This window comes from Pseudophryne corroboree, chromosome 8, assembly GCF_028390025.1.
Source record: "Pseudophryne corroboree isolate aPseCor3 chromosome 8, aPseCor3.hap2, whole genome shotgun sequence".
Classification (NCBI taxonomy): Eukaryota; Metazoa; Chordata; class Amphibia; order Anura; family Myobatrachidae; genus Pseudophryne; species Pseudophryne corroboree.
The window spans coordinates 442,513,908-442,534,836 of record NC_086451.1 but is presented as its reverse complement, the minus strand read 5'-3'; the positions used below and the strand labels follow the sequence as shown (position 1 = coordinate 442,534,836).

The following is a 20,929-nucleotide window of genomic DNA, read 5'->3' as shown; positions in this document are numbered from 1 at the left end:
TTTTTTTTTCCCCAGTGGAGAGGGGTTTCTGGGTGCTCAGAAACCCCCCCCTGGGTGCGCCACTGCCTTCTCACCTCTCACTTCATATGTTCACCCCCTCTTACCTCTCAGCTCCCCCTTCGTCCTTTCTCTTTAGGGGTGCCAAAATGAAATTATGTCTTGGCCCCCTCAACCTAAAAATGTTGTGGCGCTCCTGGCGAAACATGACATGCCTCCTCAACAGCATCTCGTGCTCTGGATGGCGCATTCTGCTACCAAATATAGAGCCAGATGCATCATCGCTTGGAGATTGATAAAATGGAAAGTGACAAAGCACCAGCCAATCAGCTCCTAACTTACATGTCACATGCTGTGTTTGAAAAATGTCAGTTAGGAGCTGATTGGCTGTTACTTTTCACTCTCCATTTTATCACTTTCCGATGATGCATCTGGCCCATAATCTCCCTAAACTAGTTTTCAATAGTTGGCAAGTATGAAGTAGCTATAGCACAATCCAATAGGCACATCTAGGGAAGCAAGCGTACACACAAACTGAAAATATTAGAGATGGGGCTCTGAAAGGTTCCTGTCCCTGCGATGTGTTCATTTCAGTGCAGGGACTCCGGAGGAACCCTCTCCCAGCAGAGGCGTAACTAGGGTTTTCGGAGCCCAGGGCAAGATGGAAAATGGCGCCCGCCCCCCCTTCCCCCCCCCCCCCCCAAAAAAAAAAACACACACACCAAAAGAAGCATATGCGCGTGGCGAAGCCGCACACAGTGAAAATGGGCGTGGTCACACCCCAGAAGGGGTGTGGCCACTGAAAATGGCCCACAGTGCCAGTTACATTGCCCCACAGTGCCAGTTACATGCCCCACGGTGCCAGATACAATGCCCCCACGGTGCCAGATACATGCCCGACAGTGCCAGATACATGCCCCACAGTGCCAGTTACAATGCCCCACAGTGCCAGATACATGCCCCACAGTGCCGGATACATGCCCCACAGTGCCGGATACATGCCCCACAGTGCCAGATATATGCCCCACAGTGCCAGTTACATTGCCCCACAGTGCCAGTTATATGCCCCACAGTGCCCGTTGCATGCCCCACAGTACCAGATACATGCTCCACAGTGCCAGTTACAAGACTCTCTTCTCCCCCCCCCCCGTCAGTCACTCACCGCTGCGGCGCTTCCCTCTGCTATGTGAGGGGAGGAGAGCGCAGCCCCTCACCGCTCCAGGTCTCTGGTGGCGGCTATGTGGCGCCGGTTCGCTAGCCAATCAGAGCTCGCGGACCGACAGCCAATCAGAAGCTGGTCCGCAAGCTCTGATTGGCTAATGCCGCCGGAGACCGGACACACGCAGCGCTGCTGGCGCTGGCAGCGGCGGTGAGGGGAGGGAGAGACGCAGCGCTCTCCTCCCCTCACATTTCGGTGTGACGGGGGTGAGTAGGGCATGATGCCCTGGCCGCTGGCGGCACCCCCCTTTCTTGGGCCTGCCAAGGCACCCAGGGCACGTGCCCCACTCACCCTACCCTAGTTACGCCTCTGGCACGTGCCCTGGGCGCCTTGGCAGGTCCAGGAGAGGGGGGCGCCGCCGCCGTCCAGGGCATCATGCCCCACTCGCCCCCATCACGCCGAAATGTGAAGGGGAGGAGAGCGCTTCGTCTCTCTCTCCCCTTACCGCCGCTGCCAGCACTAGCAGCGCTGCGTGTGTCCGGTCTCCGGCGGTGTTAGCCAATCAGAGTTAGCGGACCGGCTCCTGATTGGCTGCCGGTCCACGAGCTCTGATTGGCTAGCGAACCGGCGCCACATAGCCGCCGCCGGAGACCTGGAGCGGTGAGGGGCAGAAGAGGCGATGCGCTGCGCTCTCCTCATCTCACATAGCAGAGGGAAGTGCCGCAGCGGTGAGTGACTGCCGGGGGGATGGGGGAGAGTCTTGTAACTGGCACTGTGGGGCATGTATCTGGCACTGTGGGGCATGTATCTGGCACTGTGGGGCATGTAACTGGCACTGTGGGGCAATGTAACTGGCACTGTGGGGCAATGTAACTGGCACTGTGGGGCATGTATCTGGCACTGTGGGGCATTGTAACTGGCACTATGGGGCATGTATCTGGCACGGTGGGGCATGTATCTGGCACTGTGGGGCATGTATCTGGCACTGTGGGGCATGTAACTGGCACTGTGGGGCAATGTAACTGGCACTGTGGGGCAATGTAACTGGCACTGTGGGGCATGTATCTGGCACTGTGGGGCATTGTAACTGGCACTATGGGGCATGTATCTGGCACGGTGGGGCATGTATCTGGCACTGTGGGGCATGTAACTGGCACTGTGGGGCAATGTAACTGGCACTGTGGGGCAATGTAACTGGCACTGTGGGGCATGTATCTGACACTCTGGGGCATGTATCTGGCACTGTGGGGCATGTATCTGGCACTGTGGGGCATTGTAACTGGCACTATGGGGCATGTATCTGGCACTGTGGGGCATGTATCTGGCACTGTGGGGCATTGTAACTGGCACTGTGGGGCATGTATCTGGCACTGTGGGGCATGTATCTGGCACTGTGGGGCATGTAACTGGCACTGTGGGGCATGTATCTGGCACTGTGGGGCATGTAACTGGCACTGTGGACCATTTTCAGTCGCCACACCCCTTATGGTGTGTGGCCACACCCATTTTTTCACCGCGCGCCTGCGCAGCGCGCACATGCTTCTTTTGGTGTGTGTTTTTTTCCAGGGGGGGGGAGGCATTTTGCATCTTGCCCTGGTCTCCGAAAACCCTAGTTACGCCTCTGCAAGGCGCCCAGGGCACGTGCCCCACTCGCCCTACCCTAGTTACGCCTGTCTCCCAGTACTTTCTGCAAACTGTATTCCATAGGCTACAACGGGCTTATGCCATCTTTAGATGGTGTTAGTTGGGGGGGACAAGCTTGGGAATGTTTCACATTCCGGAGCTTGGTAAATTATCACAGTTGGTCATGGAGGGACTGCAGCACATATCGGAGATATCTGCTGCAATACCTCCTTAATAAATGGGGGGGGTGATAAAAATTTGCATGAAACCCCCCAAAAACAGGTATTTTCGAGGAATAAGCTGCAAGTATTTAATGACAAATGGATCTCTAGAGGAGATAAAGGAGGAGATGTACAATACAGTGAAAAGAATGGAGAAATAAGCCAGTGGAGAGGTTGTCCATGGCAACCAATCAGCTGCTCTATATCATTTTATAGTATGCAAATTATACAAGTTATTTCAATGCTGATTGGTTGCCATAGGCAACTTCTCAACTGGCTCACTTCTCCACTTTCTTCGCTGCTTAGTACATCTCACCCGAAGTCAAGTGGTTGATAAGTGAGCCAATGGTATACTACAGTATGTACAATGCTGATCATGTTACTGTAATTCTCGTGATTACCAGTTGTGTCACAGGAATGCAGGGATATTTATTGATAGTTATCATTATATCATCTGGAGTCTAGATTTATGTAATTATCTGGTCTATTCCGGAAGCAGTGAAAAGAGTGGAGAAGTGAGCCAGTGGAGAAGTTGCCCATGGCAACCAATCAGCTGCTCTGTATAATTTTATAGAATGCGCTTGGTAAATATTACCTAAAAGCTGATTGCTGTCGTGGGCAACTTCTAAACTAACTTCTCTACTTATTTTCACTGGTTTATAAATGGACCCCTATATATTATATATTGGGGGGATTCAATTGGATTTGAGGTGCTGTTCTGAAACAGCACATCTCATCCACCAGCACTGTTAGATTTCCCTAGAGGAGCGAGGGAAACTTGTGAAGTCGCCACTACCTTAACTAGCCGTTATGTGCGCAGCCAGACATCGCAGTGATATCCAGCGGAACTTCACGTAAAATTGAATTCCCCCTTATAATTGATGATTTTTGAGAAAAATTTGCCATGTCACAATAATGTATTAATGTCCCACTAAGAACAATGGGGGTCATTCAGACCTGATAGCACGCTAGGATTTTTCGCTGCGCTGCGATCTTGTCAGAACTGCGCATGCGTATGCACCGTAATGCGCAGGTGCGTTGCATGAGTACAAAGCGGATCATTGCTGTGCGATGGGATTTACGAAATATCCATTTGCACGGGCGTTTGCTAGGAGATTGACAGGAAGAAGGCGTTTGTGGGTGGCAACTGACCGTTTTCTGGGAGTGGTTGGAAAAACGCAGGCGTGTCCAAGCGTCAATTCTGGGCCCGGACAGGCTGAAGTGATCGCAGCGGCTACTCAGAAACTGCACAAAACTTTTTTGTAGCGCTCGGCTGCACATGCGTTCGTACACTTGCAAAGCAAAAATACACTCCCCTATGGGCGGCGACTATCTGCTCGCAGCAGTGCAAAAAAACCTAGCGAGCGATCAGGTCTGAATTAGGCCCCATAATAGTATTACTACTTAAAGCTTGAGGCAACTCACACCTTCATATAATACCTGGGGGCACTAATAATTCATCGTCATTGGAGCATTTTTCCTGACCTTCGTAAAAAAAAGAAAAAAAATCCCTGGCCTGTGAACATTCATTGCCACCTGGAGAAAAATGCTTTCTGTGCGGGCCATGTGGCCCAAACCATGCCTGGCACCGGCTCAGCCCGCCGCTGCTGAAGGAGATCATCCCATTACAAAGTGGATAGAAATCCTATGGAGCACAGGATATCATAGAAGGAATAAAACACGTTCGCTGTATCCTACGGTATAGTCAGAGTTGCCGACATTCTGGCTGCTCTCTGCGGGAGAGAGCAGCCAGGTCGGCTCAGCAAGGGGGCAGGGGAGGGCTCTGACGTGGGGAGGAGGAGGTCCGGAGGCGGAGCAAGGGTGGGACGGGGGCGGAGTAGGGCGGGGTCACTATGCTGCCCGCTTTAAGCCACGCCCCCCGCTCTATAATGCCGCAATCACCGGCATTATACTGCAGGGGGCGTGGCTATGATGACGCGATTCTGCAAGAATCACGTCATCAACTGCCCGGACCGCCCACTTTGCACACTAAGTGGGCGGACGGGCAGGGGGGGGGACCCCTGATTCCGGGAGACTTGCTTGCTCTTCCGGGGTGCCGGGAGGGTCCCCCGATTTTCGGGAGCCTCTCGGCCATTCCGGGAGAGTAGGCAAGTATGGGTATAGTGTCTACATTGGCTGGAAGGGATACGGTCTTTAAGTCGACAGTAAGTAGGTTGACACTGTCTAGGTCGACCACTATTGGTCAACAGTAAGTAAGTCGACAGGTTTTCTAGGTCGACAGGGATTCTAGGTCGACATGACAAAAGGTGGACATGAGTTTTTCACATTTTTGTTAAATTTTTTTAACTTTTTCATACTTTACGATCCATGTGGACTACAATTGGGAATGGTAACCTTGCCCGGAGCATGGCGAGCGAAGAGAGCCATGCGAGGGGACATGGTGCACTAATTGGGGTTCCCGGTCACTGTACGGAGAAAACTACACACAAAAAAAGGTAAAAAAATCATGTCGCCCTAGTACCTGTCGACCTAGAAACCATGTCGACCTAAGTCTAATCTACCTAACATTCCACACCCGGCTGGAGACCGCTATAGGAAGCCACAGCACAACCAATGACAGAGCTCGGGTTACCAGCCATACTACAGTATTTGTCCTAGTAAGAGGAGAGGAACATATGATGGGTCGGGGTCAGGTGACCAGCGGTCGGGATTCCGGCAGTCAGCATACCAATGCTGGGATCCTGGCCGCCAGTATGCCAGAAGGGGGGTGAGCGCAATGAAAGCAGGCTTCTCTGCGCTCGCTACAGGTTCTATTCCCACTCTATGGGTGTCGTGGACACCCACTACTGGGAACAGTCCCTGTTAGTCGGTATTCCGGCTGCCTGCATTTCCAGTGGTCGGGAATCCGGCGTCAGTATCCTGACCGCCGGTAACATGACTACATCCGCATATATCAGTGTGGTATCATGTGAATTGGTGTTTTACAGAGCAATCTTTATTATTCAGCTTGAAATTACAGCAATCTTTAAACAGGTTCAATTTGGGTTCATTTTGTATGACCTGCATATTGATCAGGCCTCAAAATCCATTACATACATATACCCTCTTACTCTCTTACAGCAGTGCAGTAGAGCCTGGCTTTGTGCGTACTGAGCATGCACAGGTCTCCGGGAAAATGGCATCTGTGCATTATTCCCAGGGACTTCTGTACTGCGCATGTGCAAATCACCAGAAAAATGGCCACTGTACCATTTTCCAAAGGATTATGCTGCTGCCAGCCGATGTGGGACTCTAAAGATGGAGCAGAGGTAAATATCTCCTATATAATATCTCAGATCTGTGACTCTGTGACTGTGTGGCTAACGCTGGGTGGAGTCACAGCGCTGGGCGGAGTCACAGTCACAGAGTCACAGATCTGGACAAATCAGTGACGCCTGGCAATGAGGAGCAGCTGGCATGGCACAGGCAGGGGTGTGTGAGGGGGTACACGTACACCGTACAGACAGACAGGAGCACCGGCTCACCGTGTGCTTGAATCCCCACATCAGCACGCTCAGCAGGGGCTCGCTGGCGGAAGAGCCTCACTCTCTGGCACACACAATGCTTCTTCTTGGTCTTGCTGGCGGTGCCGGCGGCGGTGGTGTTGCTGCTGCAGTTGGAGGCCATGGTGGGCGCCGTCTCCCAGGAGCGCTCTGGGCACAGGTCAGTTACCGGGATCCCGGTACATTGGCCCCAACGACAAGGCTGTCATGTCCCCAGCGACAAGGCGCTCATGTCCCCAGCCGGATCCTTCGTCCCCCCAGGGCTGCGACGGTGATGTGAGGCCGGTAGGCGTCTCTTCGTTTGACGCTCTGCGGATCTCAATCCCGCTCCCCGCCTATCTGAGCGCCGGGGCCTCTCCCCTGCTGCCTGTCACAGTGGGCCAAGCAACGCCCTGACACAGTGAGGATAGAGACAACCCTGCACTACGTTCCGATTACCGGCACAGCCCTCCCGCAGCGCTCCATCCGGTGCTCCCGGTTGAGCTGGTCCGGTCCCCGCTCCGGACAAGATGGCTGCCTACTGTGGCCATTGCGGTGCGCTGCAAGTGGGGCGGCTGGCGGGGAGAGATGTGAGGCAGCAGCCTGCACAGTAACAGAGCGGGTTACGTGGGAGTCGGGGCACTGCTGGTTCCTGTGCCGTCCGGCTGCCCAGGACAGCGTATAGTGACCCTGAGACTGAGCCCGGGTAGACTGCGGACCAAGTGGAGAAACACCCGCAACCCCCGGCCCAGCGCCTCAATGAGACAGTCTGAGAGAGGCAGACAGATTGCACCATGTACGACATGGCATGTGTGTGCGGGAGATGCTGCTGCTGCTGAGAGATGGGATCATAGGGCGAGAGATTAGCAGTGTGACTGCATACCCTCCAACTACCTTTTTGGCAGGTAAAGTACCAGCAGCGCCTCCGGACCCCCTCCCCCATCCACCGCAACCCCACACCTACCACTCCCCCATCCGCGGCGCCTCCAGACCCCCTACCCCACCACCCGTGGCACCTCCCCTTCCCCACCCACAGCGCCTCCAGAACCCCTTCTGCAACATCCCCGCACCTGCCCCTCCCCCACCCACAGCGCCTCCGGACCCCCTCTCCCATCCGTGGACCCCACTCCCCCACCCGCAGCACCTCCCGAACCCCTCTCCCATCCACTATCCCCCAAACGCCCCCCTCCCCCCGCAGCATCTACAGACACCCTCCCCCCAGGGCTTAAAGTGGTCCTGTAGAGGTGGTGGAACTCATTTACCCTGCCACCTACCACCTACCCCCGCATTCTCACATTAAGTGGAGCCAGGGCCAGTGCTAGTGTTTTAGTCACCCCCCTGCAAACTAAAGGTTAGTGCACTACTTCCCATACTTTCTAAAGGGACATTGATCTCACAAAGAAGCAGCATGGTCATATAATAGTACTCCCAATTCAAATTACACCACACAATAACACAATCTTATTCACATTACACCGCATGTAGGGCCCCTGATTCATATCACACTACATAGTACTGCCCCTTATTCAGGTTACGTCACTCAGTAGTGCCGTTTATTCACATTGCACTACACAGTGGTACCTTTTATACAAGTTATGCCACACAGTAGCACCACTTATACACATAACGAGCACAGAAGTGCCACAATAGTAGTGCCCCTTACACATAATGACCACAGTAGTGCCGCTTATACACATAATGCCCACAGTAGTGCCCCTTATACACATCTCTGCCTCTGTTACTCCAGAAGCTCACCATCTGTGTCCCTCCAGGAGCTCCATGCCCTGTATCCCTACCGAAGCTTCCCCACATCTCTTGTTCCTCTACCTCCCTCTCATCGTGTCTTCAAGATATACATTTCCTGCTCCTCTTCATGGCCCTTCTTCACTTCAGCAGCGGTGATAGCATGACATCACATATGCCATGCCGGAAAAGAAAGCCACTGAGACCTAAAGAGGGGATGAATGCTGTCCAACAGACACAACATGTATTAGTACCAGGAGGGTTGGGCTGTAGATGGAGGAGGATCATGGAGCCACCAGGACATGAAGAAGAGGGAGATGGCTGCAGCTCGTCAGTAATACTAGCGCCACCTGCATCATCTATTGATGTTGGTGATGGACCAGATTTTTCTGTTGGAATTACTGTGCAGGGCAATGGAGGTGGTGGAACTAGTTCACCCTACCATTACAGGTGGTGGAACTCAGTTTCACCTCGTTCCTCTGCACTTTAACCCCTGCCCTCCCCCATCTGCGCCCCCCCCCCCCGCATCCGCTACATTCTGTACATTGTGCCCTGCAGGCGGTGTTCACGCCATCGCAAGAGGCTACACCCCCTTAACCTTCGGACACCCTTTCATCATGCAATATTTAACCACTAACAAAACTAGGATACTCCATGATATAATACAAATATTTAACCCCAGAAAGGCGTGCAGGGGTTAAGGGGGCGTAGCCCCTTGCGATGGTGTGAAGAGTGCCTGTAGGGTAACTATATATGGGTGTAGGGTGCGTGGTGATAACTGGGCGCAGGATTTGCACACCCGGCACCCACTATAGATTTATTGCCCTCTAAGGTCCCAAATAAGGTAAGAAATCACTCCAAAATATATTGTTAATTTGGGTTCATGAGGAGTTAGGTGTTGTGAATTAATGGATTGCAATGCCAGATTGGCAATGGGGAGAATGGGACAATAGATCCAGGCCTCCACATAAAAATAGGCCCATCTTCATGACAGCATGATGATGACCAGTCTCTAGTTGGCCGCACAGTCAGCCGTACATTATATTTACCTCACAAAATGATGCACTTTTTATACTTTTATATTTTAAGGGAGACATTGGGGCTCAGAGGGTGTACCCGACCACATGGCACTGGCCACACCCACACAGCACTGGCCCCACCTCCTCCGCTTTTCACAATAGGGCCTTGAACAGTTTCAGCCTCAGGCCCATGCAGCATTAATACAGCCCTGACGACTTGGTTGGGAAGGTTAAGGGGCACAAGGGATTTGCAGGTGCTTCGTTATGCACTACTGCATGTAACCAACTCTATCCACATAGGGATCCCTGATCTCTGACATGCTGTGATGTGATTGGGCAGATGCTGTCCTATAGGAACCAGTGATCTTTAGCCTATTGAGCGTTTTCAGTAAGATCTGCAGTCAGTGCCCGTCACCTTCAGCATAAAATACAAATACAACCAGTATCTCTGTCTCCCACTACTCCACTCACCCACATTAATCACTGCAATGGATTCACATGACAAGCCGTCCCTTTATTCCGGTTACACCTCCCTCACACCATCACAACAGGGAACATTAAGTGTAAGGAAGCGAGGATATATAACATTATAACAATAAGGGACCAGATGCAAGTCACATAACAGCAGCTGCCCAGCGGGGACAGATGTTTTATATTAATGTAACCGGATAGAAAACACAACAGTGATCACGGCACAGCCGGTGCACACAGAGGGGCTGCTGGCGGCGGCTCAGTAACCGGTGAAGCGGTAGTTGGGGTGTAGCTCAGGCTTGATGTCACACACCAGGGTCAGCAACCTCCTCAGCACAACTTCTTTATTCTTTCCATGGCTGCCCTGCATTGTCTGAAGCGTCCGTCTGGTTCGGGTTTCTATTTCAGAGGATAGGTCCCCCTGGGTGCCCAAAGCCTGTATTCAAGAATGAAGATGTCAAGACGGACATATAACACATGCATTTTATTGACAACATATATATGTGCAGGATTATGTCGTTCCTACATTTTGATTTGCGTGTTCTTGTATGCGTTCCAAAATCTGATAAATCAGGAAACAAACTAGGCTGCGCCTAAAGTCCACTCCGCCCACACCCCAGAATACCCAGACTGTGCCCCTGAGCCGGGAGTAGGAGACAGCATAAACGCAGCTATTTCCAATAGATATATGAAGCCGTGAAAGAGCTGACATCAGAGAACAGTAGCTTGCACTCCGCTGCATAGCAAATGGAAATATGGGGCGTGATTTAAAGGTGCACACAAACCACAGGCAATGCTGAGGCTTACGTGCTGTAGTTGGGCAATTATTTGCTACTACGCAGAAGTTTCAGAAAACCCCTATGGCACATTCGTTACCATGAGTGTACGCACGAAGATGATAATGCGTCTTTGGATAATGTGTCTTTTGGATGCTCAAGTATTCTAATGCAGCGGGAGGTGTCTGTAGGAAAAAGACTCCTTCTACTTGCAATCCTGATATAAGTGCATAGCCAGCTTAAGGGGGGGATGCAGGGAATACTGTACCCGGGCCCCCCTCTGTCAAGGGGCCCCCAGCCCGAGCACACTGACATCACTAGACTTCCCTCTGAATTTATGATTGTAATCATTTTTGTTCAAATACCTTTTTATTAATGAAATAGTTCCACACATGTGATGCCAGTCATATATTAAAAGGGAAGTCCAGGTAGAGAGTATTTTGTCCCTCCCAGAATGGGTCATACTGAGAGGTATGCACAATCTAATATATACCCTCCCCCTCCACCAGGGCCCCCCTATCTTACGTGCCCCAGGCCTCCCCAAGGCTTAATCCGGCCCTGTATTAGTGGTGCATCTGAAGATGCTGCATTGGGTCACCATCGCAACCACTGGTCGTAAGGGGTAAGTATTCAAGAAATGGGTGCAGGGTGTGGGATGTAGGCCTGCACACATTGCGCACATTATAGATACGCCAGTTTAGGTACATCTCTGAAGGCCCTCAAGGCACCCCAATGTTCCAGGCTTTAAGTTTATCCATGCTTGGCCACAGGTGACTTATTAGCACCTCAGTCAGTTTGATTTAACCATCTGTGCTGAGCAATGGGTATATCTAAAACCGTTGGGGTGCCTTCAGGACCAAGTATGAGAACCTCTGCCCAAGGGGGTATACTTACTAAAGGTTGATTTTAATTTTTTTATATAGACGTGTCCTCATACATCTGTGCTACAGTCACGCCAGACAGCCACTATTTGCACTCCACGTCCACTGAGACGGTGATAGCGTTGGGCGTCTTTTTTTTTTTTTTTTAGCAAAAATGCATCTTAGTCGCAATGCAATGCAGCTAGGACGCAGCAGGAGACTGTGCTAATAATGTAATATGTGTGACACTTGTATATCTGTGTGTGGTTGAGTTGGAAACTGTACACGAAGTGCTACAATGTAGCAGACGCACCTTTATTCCAATACAAGTTCTGTTCTGCTCCGTATACAGTCACACACAAGGGGGGGTCATTCTGAGTTGATCGCTAGCTGCCGTTGTTCGCTGCGTAGCGATTAGTGAGAAAAACGGATAATCTGCGCATGCGTATGCACCGCAACGTGCACACATGTCGTACGGGTACGAAGTCCTTTGTGGTTTTGCACAGGTTCTAGCAACGATTCCAATCGCACAGCCGAACGCAAGGAGATTGACAGAAAGGGGGCATTTCTGGATGTCAACTGACCGTTTTCTGGGAGTGTTTGGAAAAATACAGGAGTGTCCAAGTGTTTGCTTGGCGGGTATCTGACGTCATTACCGTGCCACTCGTCGCAGCAATCATCGTACAGAATAAGTAACTACAGGGCTGGTCTTGTTCTGCACAAAATGTGTTTGCAGGCGCTCTGCTGCACAGGCGTTCGCACTCCTGCAAAGTAAAAATACACTCCCCCATGGGCGGCGACTATGCGTTTGCACGGCTGCTAAAAGCTGCTAGCGAGCGATCAACACGGAATGACCCCCTATATACAAGCGTCATATATCTCATTAATCAGCATAGACTCCACGTGCACACTAGTCGCATTGCGTTGCAAATATGATGCATATACGGTAAATAAAAAAAACGACGTTAGCAGAGTTGCACAGGACCTTGAGAATAGATGTATGAGGACACATTTGTAGATAGATAGGGGTCTATACATGAAGCAGTGATAAGAGAGGAGAAGTGAGCCAGTGGAGAAGTTGTCAATGGCAACCAATCAGCATTGAAGTAACATTGATAATTTGCGGGATGCGGTCAATTTACCTACAATCAAAATCCCATCAAAATCCCGACAAGGTCAAAATCCCGACATGGTCAAAATACCGACATTTAAAATACCAACAAGATCAAAATACAGACATTTAAAATGCCGACAGGTTAAAAAATTCGACATCAGTTTTACTTGATTTTTTTTTTATTGAAAAAGACTTGTCCATACTTTACCATCACAGTGGACCTGGAGGGGGAATATAATAGTGTGGCGAGCATAGCGCGCCATGCGAGGGGACGCGGTACACTTATACGGTGTCCATGTCAGCCTATGTAGACGTACACACCAAATAACAATGAAAAACTAGTGTCGTCTTTCTGACCTGTCGACAGTTTTGACGCCTTCTGCTGCATTACTGATCCCAGCTGCGTCCTAGGACACAGCATGGGGATCATCTGCGACACCATTGGCTGGCTGTGTGACTGTTGTTCCCTGATGAAGGATTACATTTCTGAAACGTTGGAACACATCCTTGTGAGTGCAATGTAAACTCTTGTCAATGAGTTCCTGGGTGTCTACGGTGTCCTTGTATCCTCTGTATCCTACTTATTCCATATGTGCAGGTAGGAACATGAAGAAGGAGTGCCACCTACTGTGGATATTGGATAGATAGATAGATAGATAGATAGATAGATAGATAGATAGATAGATAGATAGATAGATAGATAATCATAAGATGTACATACACACATGTGTATAGATCAGGGGTGGCCAACCAGTCAATAGTGAAGAGCCAGAAAAGATCTGTAGTCAAAAGCAAGAGCCACTATGATGCGCGTGCCGTAATCGCGCACGCAAAAATGGGGGCGTGGCATAGTTGTCACAAAGCCACACCCCATTTTTGTGCGCACACCTTTCGTATTACGTTTGTAGGAGTATGACCTCATATCATAACCCCGTTTTTTCGTCATGTTGTACAGTGCCACATACATATAATGCCCCAGTACAGTACATATAAAAACGCCCAAAAATGGGTCCCTCCGCAGTGCCAGATAGATACATATGTGTATCTGGCACTGTGGGGACATATGTGTATCTGGCACTGTGGGGACATATGTGTATCTGGCACTATGGGGGCATATATGTCCCCACAGTGCCAGATACAGATATGTCCCCAGTGCAGATACATATGTCCCCACAGTGCCAGATATGCCCCCAGCGCTATATACACATGTTCCCACAGTGCCTGCTATGCCCCCAGTGCCAGATATGCCCCCAGTGCCAGATACACATGTCCCCACAGTGCCAGCTATGTCCCCAGTGCCAGATACACGTCCCCACAGTGCTAGCTATGCCCCATTGCCAGATATGCCCCCAGTGCAGATACATATGTCCCCACAGTGCCAGCGATGCCCACAGTGCCAGCTACACATGTCCCCCCAGTGCCAGATATGCCCCCAGTGCAGATACATATGTCCCCACAGTGCCAGCAATGCCGCCAGTGCCAGCTACACATGTCCCCCCAGTGCCAGATATGCCCCCAGTGCAGATACACATGTCCCCACAGTGCCAGTTATGCCCCCAGTGCCAGCTACACATGTCCCCACAGTGCCAGCTATGCCCCGAGTGCCAGCTACACATGCCCCCACAGTGCCAGATATGCTCCCACAGTGCCAGATATGACCCCTGCCAAATACACATTGCCTCACATTGCCTGATTTGCCCCCAGTGCCAGCTATGCCCCACAGTGCTCACCAGCCCCCGTGCCCCGCTCACCGCGCTGCTGCTGCTCAGTGCTTTTCTCACTCTCACTTTCTCACGGCATCTCTCCTGAATTAGTCGCCGGTCCGTGAGCCAATCAGAGCTCGCGGTCCGGCAGCCAATCAGGAGTCTTAGCTGCTGATTGGCTCACGGGCCGGCGCCGTATGAAGAGAGGCACCGCCACCGGAGAGGCGTATGTGGGTCTCCAGCTCGGAGCAGCGGTGGCCAGGAGCTGCTTGAGGGCCATGCGGCAGATAAAAGAGCCGCATGCGGCTCGAGAGTCACGGGTTGGCCACCGCTGGTATAGATAGATAGAATAGACAGATAGATAGACAGATAGATATATAGATAGAAAGACAGACAGACAGACACAGATAGATAGATAGATAGATAGATAGATAGATAGATAGATAGATAGATAGATAGATAGATAGATAATCATAAGATGTACATACACACATGTGTATAGATAGATGGATACATAGACAGACAGATAGATAGATAGATAGATAGATAGATAGATAGATAGATAGATAGATAATCATAAGATGTACATACACACATGTGTATAGATAGACAGATAGATACATAGACAGAGACAGACAAACAGGCAGACAGAAAGATAGATAGATAGATAGATAGATAGATAGATAGATAGATAGATAGATAGATAGATAGATAGATAGATAGATAGATAGATAATTGGTCCACGCCACCACCCAAGGGGGAATTTAACCATATGGGCCTGAAGTGTGGCGAGGGGACATGCTGAACTCGCCGCCGGTATTCCGGCTATCGAGATCCTGGCATCGGTGTACTGACCGATGGGATCCCGACAATCGGCATATCATATTGATTCCATAAATGTATATGTGTGTGTGTGTGTGTGTGTGTGTGTGTTTGTGTGTGAGACACACAGCATACATTCATATACACACACACACACACACACACACACACACACACACACACACACACATAGCATAACACACAGCATACTTAGGGGGTCTATTCATGTAGTAAATGAAAACATAATTGCTACTTATCACTATACATCGCATCTCTTCGATGCGATGTATAGTTGTAATAAGTAGCAATTCATGTATACTCACCCTTTCCGACGATGCGCTGCGGAGTCTGGGGCTCCTGCGGTGAGGTCTTCTCCGGCGGTCCCTCTCTGCGATGCGTGGAGTCCAGCGACGGTCCCTTTGCGCATGCGCAGCTTGATGACCTCCCGGCAGGCCGCAGTGGTTGCTGGGAGGTTGAGGGGCGGAGCCAGCATCAGGTGCCGAGCAGCGATCAGGGAAGCATTGAGCTTCCCTGCCGTCTCCGCACCACAGTTCAGGTTACGCCCAGGGCCGGTGCAAGGTTTCTTGTCACCCTAGGCAAAACTTCAGCCTGCTCGTAACCCCCCAGTGACCAAAAGCACACACCAGTACCCATTCTCCAGCCCAGCATACACATTGAAACCAGGTAGAGCACACACCAGGTAGAGCACACTGTTATACACATTGCACCAGGTAGAGCACACCGTTATACACATTGCACCAGGTAGAGCACACCGTTATACACATTGCACCAGGTAGAGCACACCGTTATACACATTGCACCAGGTAGAGCACACCGTTATACACATTGCACCAGGTAGAGCACACCGTTATACACATTGCACCAGGTAGAGCACACCGTTATACACATTGCACCAGGTAGAGCACACCGTTATACACATTGCACCAGGGGGTGGGTTTCAGTATGCCGACTGACGGGATCCCGGCGCACAGTATACCGGCGCCAGGATCCCGACAGCCAGCATACCGACACTTATTCTCCCTCGTGGGGGTCCACAACCCCCTGGAGGGAGAATAAAATAGCGTGTCTCGCGTAGCGCACCACCGTGCACGTAGCGTGGTGAGCGCAGCGAGCCCGCAAGGGGCTCATTTGCGCTTGCCACACTGTCGGTAAGCCGGCCGTCGGGCTCCCGGCGCCGGTATGCTGGTCGCACATACACATAGCACCAGGTAGAGCACACCATTATACACATTGCACCAGGTAGAGCACACCATTATACACATAGCACCAGGTAGAGCACACCGTTATACACATTGCACCAGGTAGAGCACACCATTATACACATTGCACCAGGTAGAGCACACCGTTATACACATTGCACCAGGTAGAGCACACCATTATACACATTGCACCAGGTAGAGCACACCGTTATAGCTTCATGTTGTATTCTCATAGAGCCTTAGCTTGGTCTAGTTGTGAGTGTGGCGCTGCCCTGATATTCCCAGTGCCACTCACAACTAGACCAAGCTAAGGATCTATGAGAATACAACATGAAGCTATTGTGCAGGCACTGCTGCGACCTGTGGTGCACCCGCTACTACTGCTTGTGGCCAGACCTCAGTGGTGGCCACACAGTGCCAATAACACCATCCCAACTGCTATTCACCTTTACCTCCCTCCCTACCCCTATCACTGCACCTAGTATTGCCTGCTCCAAACCCCCTCCTTTACCCCCCAGTATTGCCCAAACTTCTATCTATCATTGCCCCTCCATGGACCATACCCCGGCACTGCCTCCAGTACTGCAGGTAGGTACTGATGAGATGCGGCCGCGGGATTGCGGGGGGGAAGGGGGGGGACGGATAACAATTTGCTTGATCTCCCGGAGAGGCGGCGCCCGATGCGGCAGCGGAGCGGACCAGGGCAGCGGGTGACTCCTTCATGTGCTGCCCTGAGTCTGACCTGTGTCACTGTCACAGTCAGTCACTGTGCCGAAAAGCAGGGGTGAAGGCGGGGGGGGGACGCCTGCCGCGGGAGACGGAGACCATCGCGCGGGGCCCGGGGAGCGCCGGAGCGGCGGGTAGTCAGGACTGTGACTGAGTGTCAGGTCATAATGTGGGACGCACTGGGATTGCATGGGGGGGGGGGGGGGGCGCGGATAACAATTTTCTCGATCTCCCGGAGAGGCGGCGCCTGATGCAACAGCGGAGCGGACCAGCGACCAGGGCAGCGGGTGACAGCAGGACTCTCCTTCATGAACTGAAGTAGCTAGGGCGGCACACTCACGTTTGAAGGCAGTGGCACTGCACTGCAGACAGTCAGACGTGGTGGGCCAGGCGCCAACGAGCGCGTAGGAGCGGGAGGAGTGTGTGTGTTCTTTCACTTTCACTTTGCGGTGCCGCCCTCCAGTGGTCGCCGCCCTAGGCAGCTGCCTAAAGCTGCCTAGTGGTAGCGCCGGCCCTGGTTACGCTGTCCTGAGATGGCGAACCTGAACTCCATGGAGAAGCGGAAAGCAGAGCTTTCCGCACCTTCATGAATCGCACTCACCATACAAAGGTATGGTGATGCGATTCAGGCACAGAGCGGGGGTACCGCTGGGGAAGTCAGAGACTTCTCCACGGTAACCCGCTCTGTGAATTGCGCTAGGCAGAGAAAAGCCCTGTTTAGCGCAAAACAGGGCTTTTCTCTGCTGCATGAATAGACCCCTTATAAACACACACAGAACATACATACAGTACACACATATACACACACACACACAGATTACAGCATGCCCTTCAAGCTGCTGATCTCCTCTGTGACCCTAAAGTGCCGTGCTGCGGTGCAAATCCACCTCCTTCTCATTCCCCTTCCGGGAGCTGAGCGCAGACCGTGATTGCTGCACGGTGCCCAGAAAATAGCCAGTTCAGCAGTCAGTCAGCGCTTCCACAGGGCTAATATTGGAGCTGAACAGGCAGCGGCCGGCCAGGCAGCACTGATCGCGGGTGGCCCGCGGGTGCTGCAGAACCCCCCTTCCCCCCTGTGTGCGCCACTGCACACGTGGATAGATAGATAGATAGATAGATAGATAGATAGATAGATAGATAGATAGATAGATAGATAAAAGATGTACATACACAGATAGATAGATAGATAGATAGATAGATAGATAGATAGATAGATAGATAGATAGATAGATAGATAGATAGATAGATAGATAGATAATTATAAGATGTACACACGTGTATAGACAGATATAGATAGATAGATAGATAGATAGATAGATAGATAGATAGATAGATAGATAGATAGATAGATAGATAGATAGATAAAAGATTTACATACACAGATAGATAGATAGATAGATAGATAGATAGATAGATAGATAGATAGATAGATAGATAGATAGATAGATAGATAGATAGATAGATAGATAGATAATTATAAGATGTACACACGTGTATAGATAGATAGATAGATAGATAGACAGACAGACAGACAGACAGACAGACAGACAGACAGACAGACAGACAGACAGATAGATAATTATAAGATGTACACACGTGTATAGACAGATATAGATAGATAGATAGATAACAGCTACATACAGTACGTTGCTGGCTCTGGAACTCCCTCTCTCTCTCCACACGATACTGCTCTATCTCTACCTGCGCCTCCTCCTTCGCCTGCTTCAGCCTCCGGGCTTTACCTGGAAGGGACAAAGCATCCGTCATATGTAGCCTGCTGATGGCCCTGCATAGCCTGACAATGGCAGCGTGCATGACTTACGTTTCCTGGCCTCAGACACTCTCTCTGCTGCTCTCTTCTCTGCCTGCAGCAGCTGCTGGATCCCCTGTGACTGGCTGGTCATGGTGTGACTGTACCCACACAATGCAGTGTGCAGCTAGAACTTACACCAGCCTAATGCTGTGCTGACCCTTTATTATAGAGCCTTGATTTCTCCTTATCTCCTTCCCAGCTGTACCTGTGTCCTCTGTGCTCACTGCAGTCACAGATACACCCCTCCTTCTCCTCCTCCTCTTCACCCCTTCATCCTCAGCATCATCTTCTCCCTCTCCTCCCTCATACCAATAACAGCCCCCTGTATCCCCCTTCCCTCCCTCTGTCCTCAGCATCATCTTCTCCCTCTCCTCCCTCATACCAATAACAGCCCCCTGTATCCCCCTCCCTCCCTCTGTCCTCACCATCATCTTCTTCCTACCACAGTCCACAAACCAATAGCAGCCGGATCCTTCATCCATCCTCAGCACCATCTCTATCTGTAGCTGTGTATTAATAATACCCTTCTCCGTCATCCCTCCATCTACAAAATTGTATCTTATCTGTCGCGTCTGTGTACTACTGTACCATAGCGTACCGCTCCCTCATCCCTCCATACACAGTCACATCACCTTATCTGTCACCTCTGTGTACCATAGCGTACTGCTCCCTCATCCCTCCATACACAGTCACATCACCTTATCTGTCCCCTCTGTGTACCATAGCGTACTACTCTCTATCCCTCCATACACAGTCACATCACCTTATCTATCCCCCTCTGTGTACCATAGCGTACTGCTCCCTCATCCCTCCATACACAGTCACATCACCTTATCTGTCCCCTCTGTGTACCATAGCATACTGCTCCCTCATCCCTCCATACACAGTCACATCACCTTATCTGTCCCCTCTGTGTACCATAGCGTACCGCTCCCTCATCCCTCCATACACAGTCACATCACCTTATCTGTCACCTCTGTGTACCATAGCGTACTGCTCCCTCATCCCTCCATACACAGTCACATCACCTTATCTGTCACCTCTGTGTACCATAGCGTACTGCTCCCTCATCCCTCCATACACAGTCACATCACCTTATCTGTCCCCTCTGTGTACCATAGCGTACTACTCTCTATCCCTCCATACACAGTCACATCACCTTATCTATCCCCCTCTGTGTACCATAGCGTACTGCTCCCTCATCACTCCATACACAGTCACATCACCTTATCTGTCCCCTCTGTGTACCATAGCATACTGCTCCCTCATCCCTCCATACACAGTCACATCACCTTATCTGTCCCCTCTGTGTACCACAGCGTACTGCTCCCTCATCCCTCCATACACAGTCACATCACCTTATCTGTCCCCTCTGTGTACCATAGCGTACTGCTCTCTCATCCCTCCATACACAGTCACATCACCTTATCTGTCCCCTCTGTATACCATAGTGTACTGCTCCCTCATCCCTCCATACACAGTCACATCACCTTATCTGTACCCTCTGTGTACCATAGTGTACCGCTCCCTCATCCCTCCATACACAGTCATATCACCTTATCTGTCCCCTCTGTGTACCATAGCATACTGCTCCCTCATCCCTCCATACACAGTCACATCACCTTATCTGTCCCCCTCTATGTACCATAGCGTACTGCTCCCTCATCCCTCCATACACAGTCACATCACCTTATCTGTCCCCTCTGTGTACCATAGCATACTGCTCCCTCATCCCTCCATACACAGTCACATCACCTTATCTGTCCCCTCTGTGTACCATAGCGTACTGCTCTCTATCCCTCCATACACAGTCACATCACCTTATCTGTCCCCTCTGTGTACCATAGCGTACTGCTCCTTCATCCCTCCATACACAGTCACATCACCTTATCTGTCCCCTCTGTGTGCCATAGTGTACTGCTCCCTCATCCCTCCATACACAGTCACATCACCTTATCTGTCCCCTCTGTGTACCATAGCGTACTGCTCCCTCATCCCTCCATACACAGTCACATCACCTTATCTGTCCTCTCTGTGTACCATAGCATATAGATCCCTCATCCCACCATACACAGTCACATCACCTTATCTGTCCCCTCTGTGTACCATAGCGTACTGCTCCCTCATCCCTCCATACACTGTCACATCACCTTATCTGTCTCCACTGTGTACCATAGCGT

General features: G+C 51.0%; 1 protein-coding gene across 1 annotated transcript; it reads right to left on the bottom strand.

Annotated features, from left to right (window-relative positions):
- Positions 1–9,737: 9,737 nt before the first annotated feature.
- ATP6V1G2 (ATPase H+ transporting V1 subunit G2) lies at positions 9,738–19,029 on the bottom strand. The gene is made up of 3 exons (XM_063935746.1): positions 18,759–19,029; positions 18,578–18,678; positions 9,738–10,151 (listed from the first exon to the last, which is right to left on the bottom strand). Exons 1-3 carry the CDS (start codon positions 18,838–18,840, stop codon positions 9,975–9,977), a joined length of 360 nt encoding a protein of 119 aa, XP_063791816.1. The 5' UTR covers positions 18,841–19,029; the 3' UTR covers positions 9,738–9,974.
- Positions 19,030–20,929: the final 1,900 nt, after the last annotated feature.

What these genes read in the sequence shown, in the direction of transcription:
- ATP6V1G2 (XM_063935746.1), bottom strand. Translation starts at nt 18,840, where the DNA reads ATGACCAGCCAGTCACAGGGGATCCAGCAGCTGCTGCAGGCAGAGAAG. An exon ending in AGTGTCTGAGGCCAGGAAAC is followed by an intron (nt 18,679 to 18,758) that starts GTAAGTCATGCA and finishes TGTCCCTTCCAG; the next exon opens with GTAAAGCCCGGAGGCTGAAG. An exon ending in TCCAGAGCCAGCAACGTACT is followed by an intron (nt 10,152 to 18,577) that starts GTATGTAGCTGT and finishes TCTTGAATACAG; the next exon opens with GCTTTGGGCACCCAGGGGGA.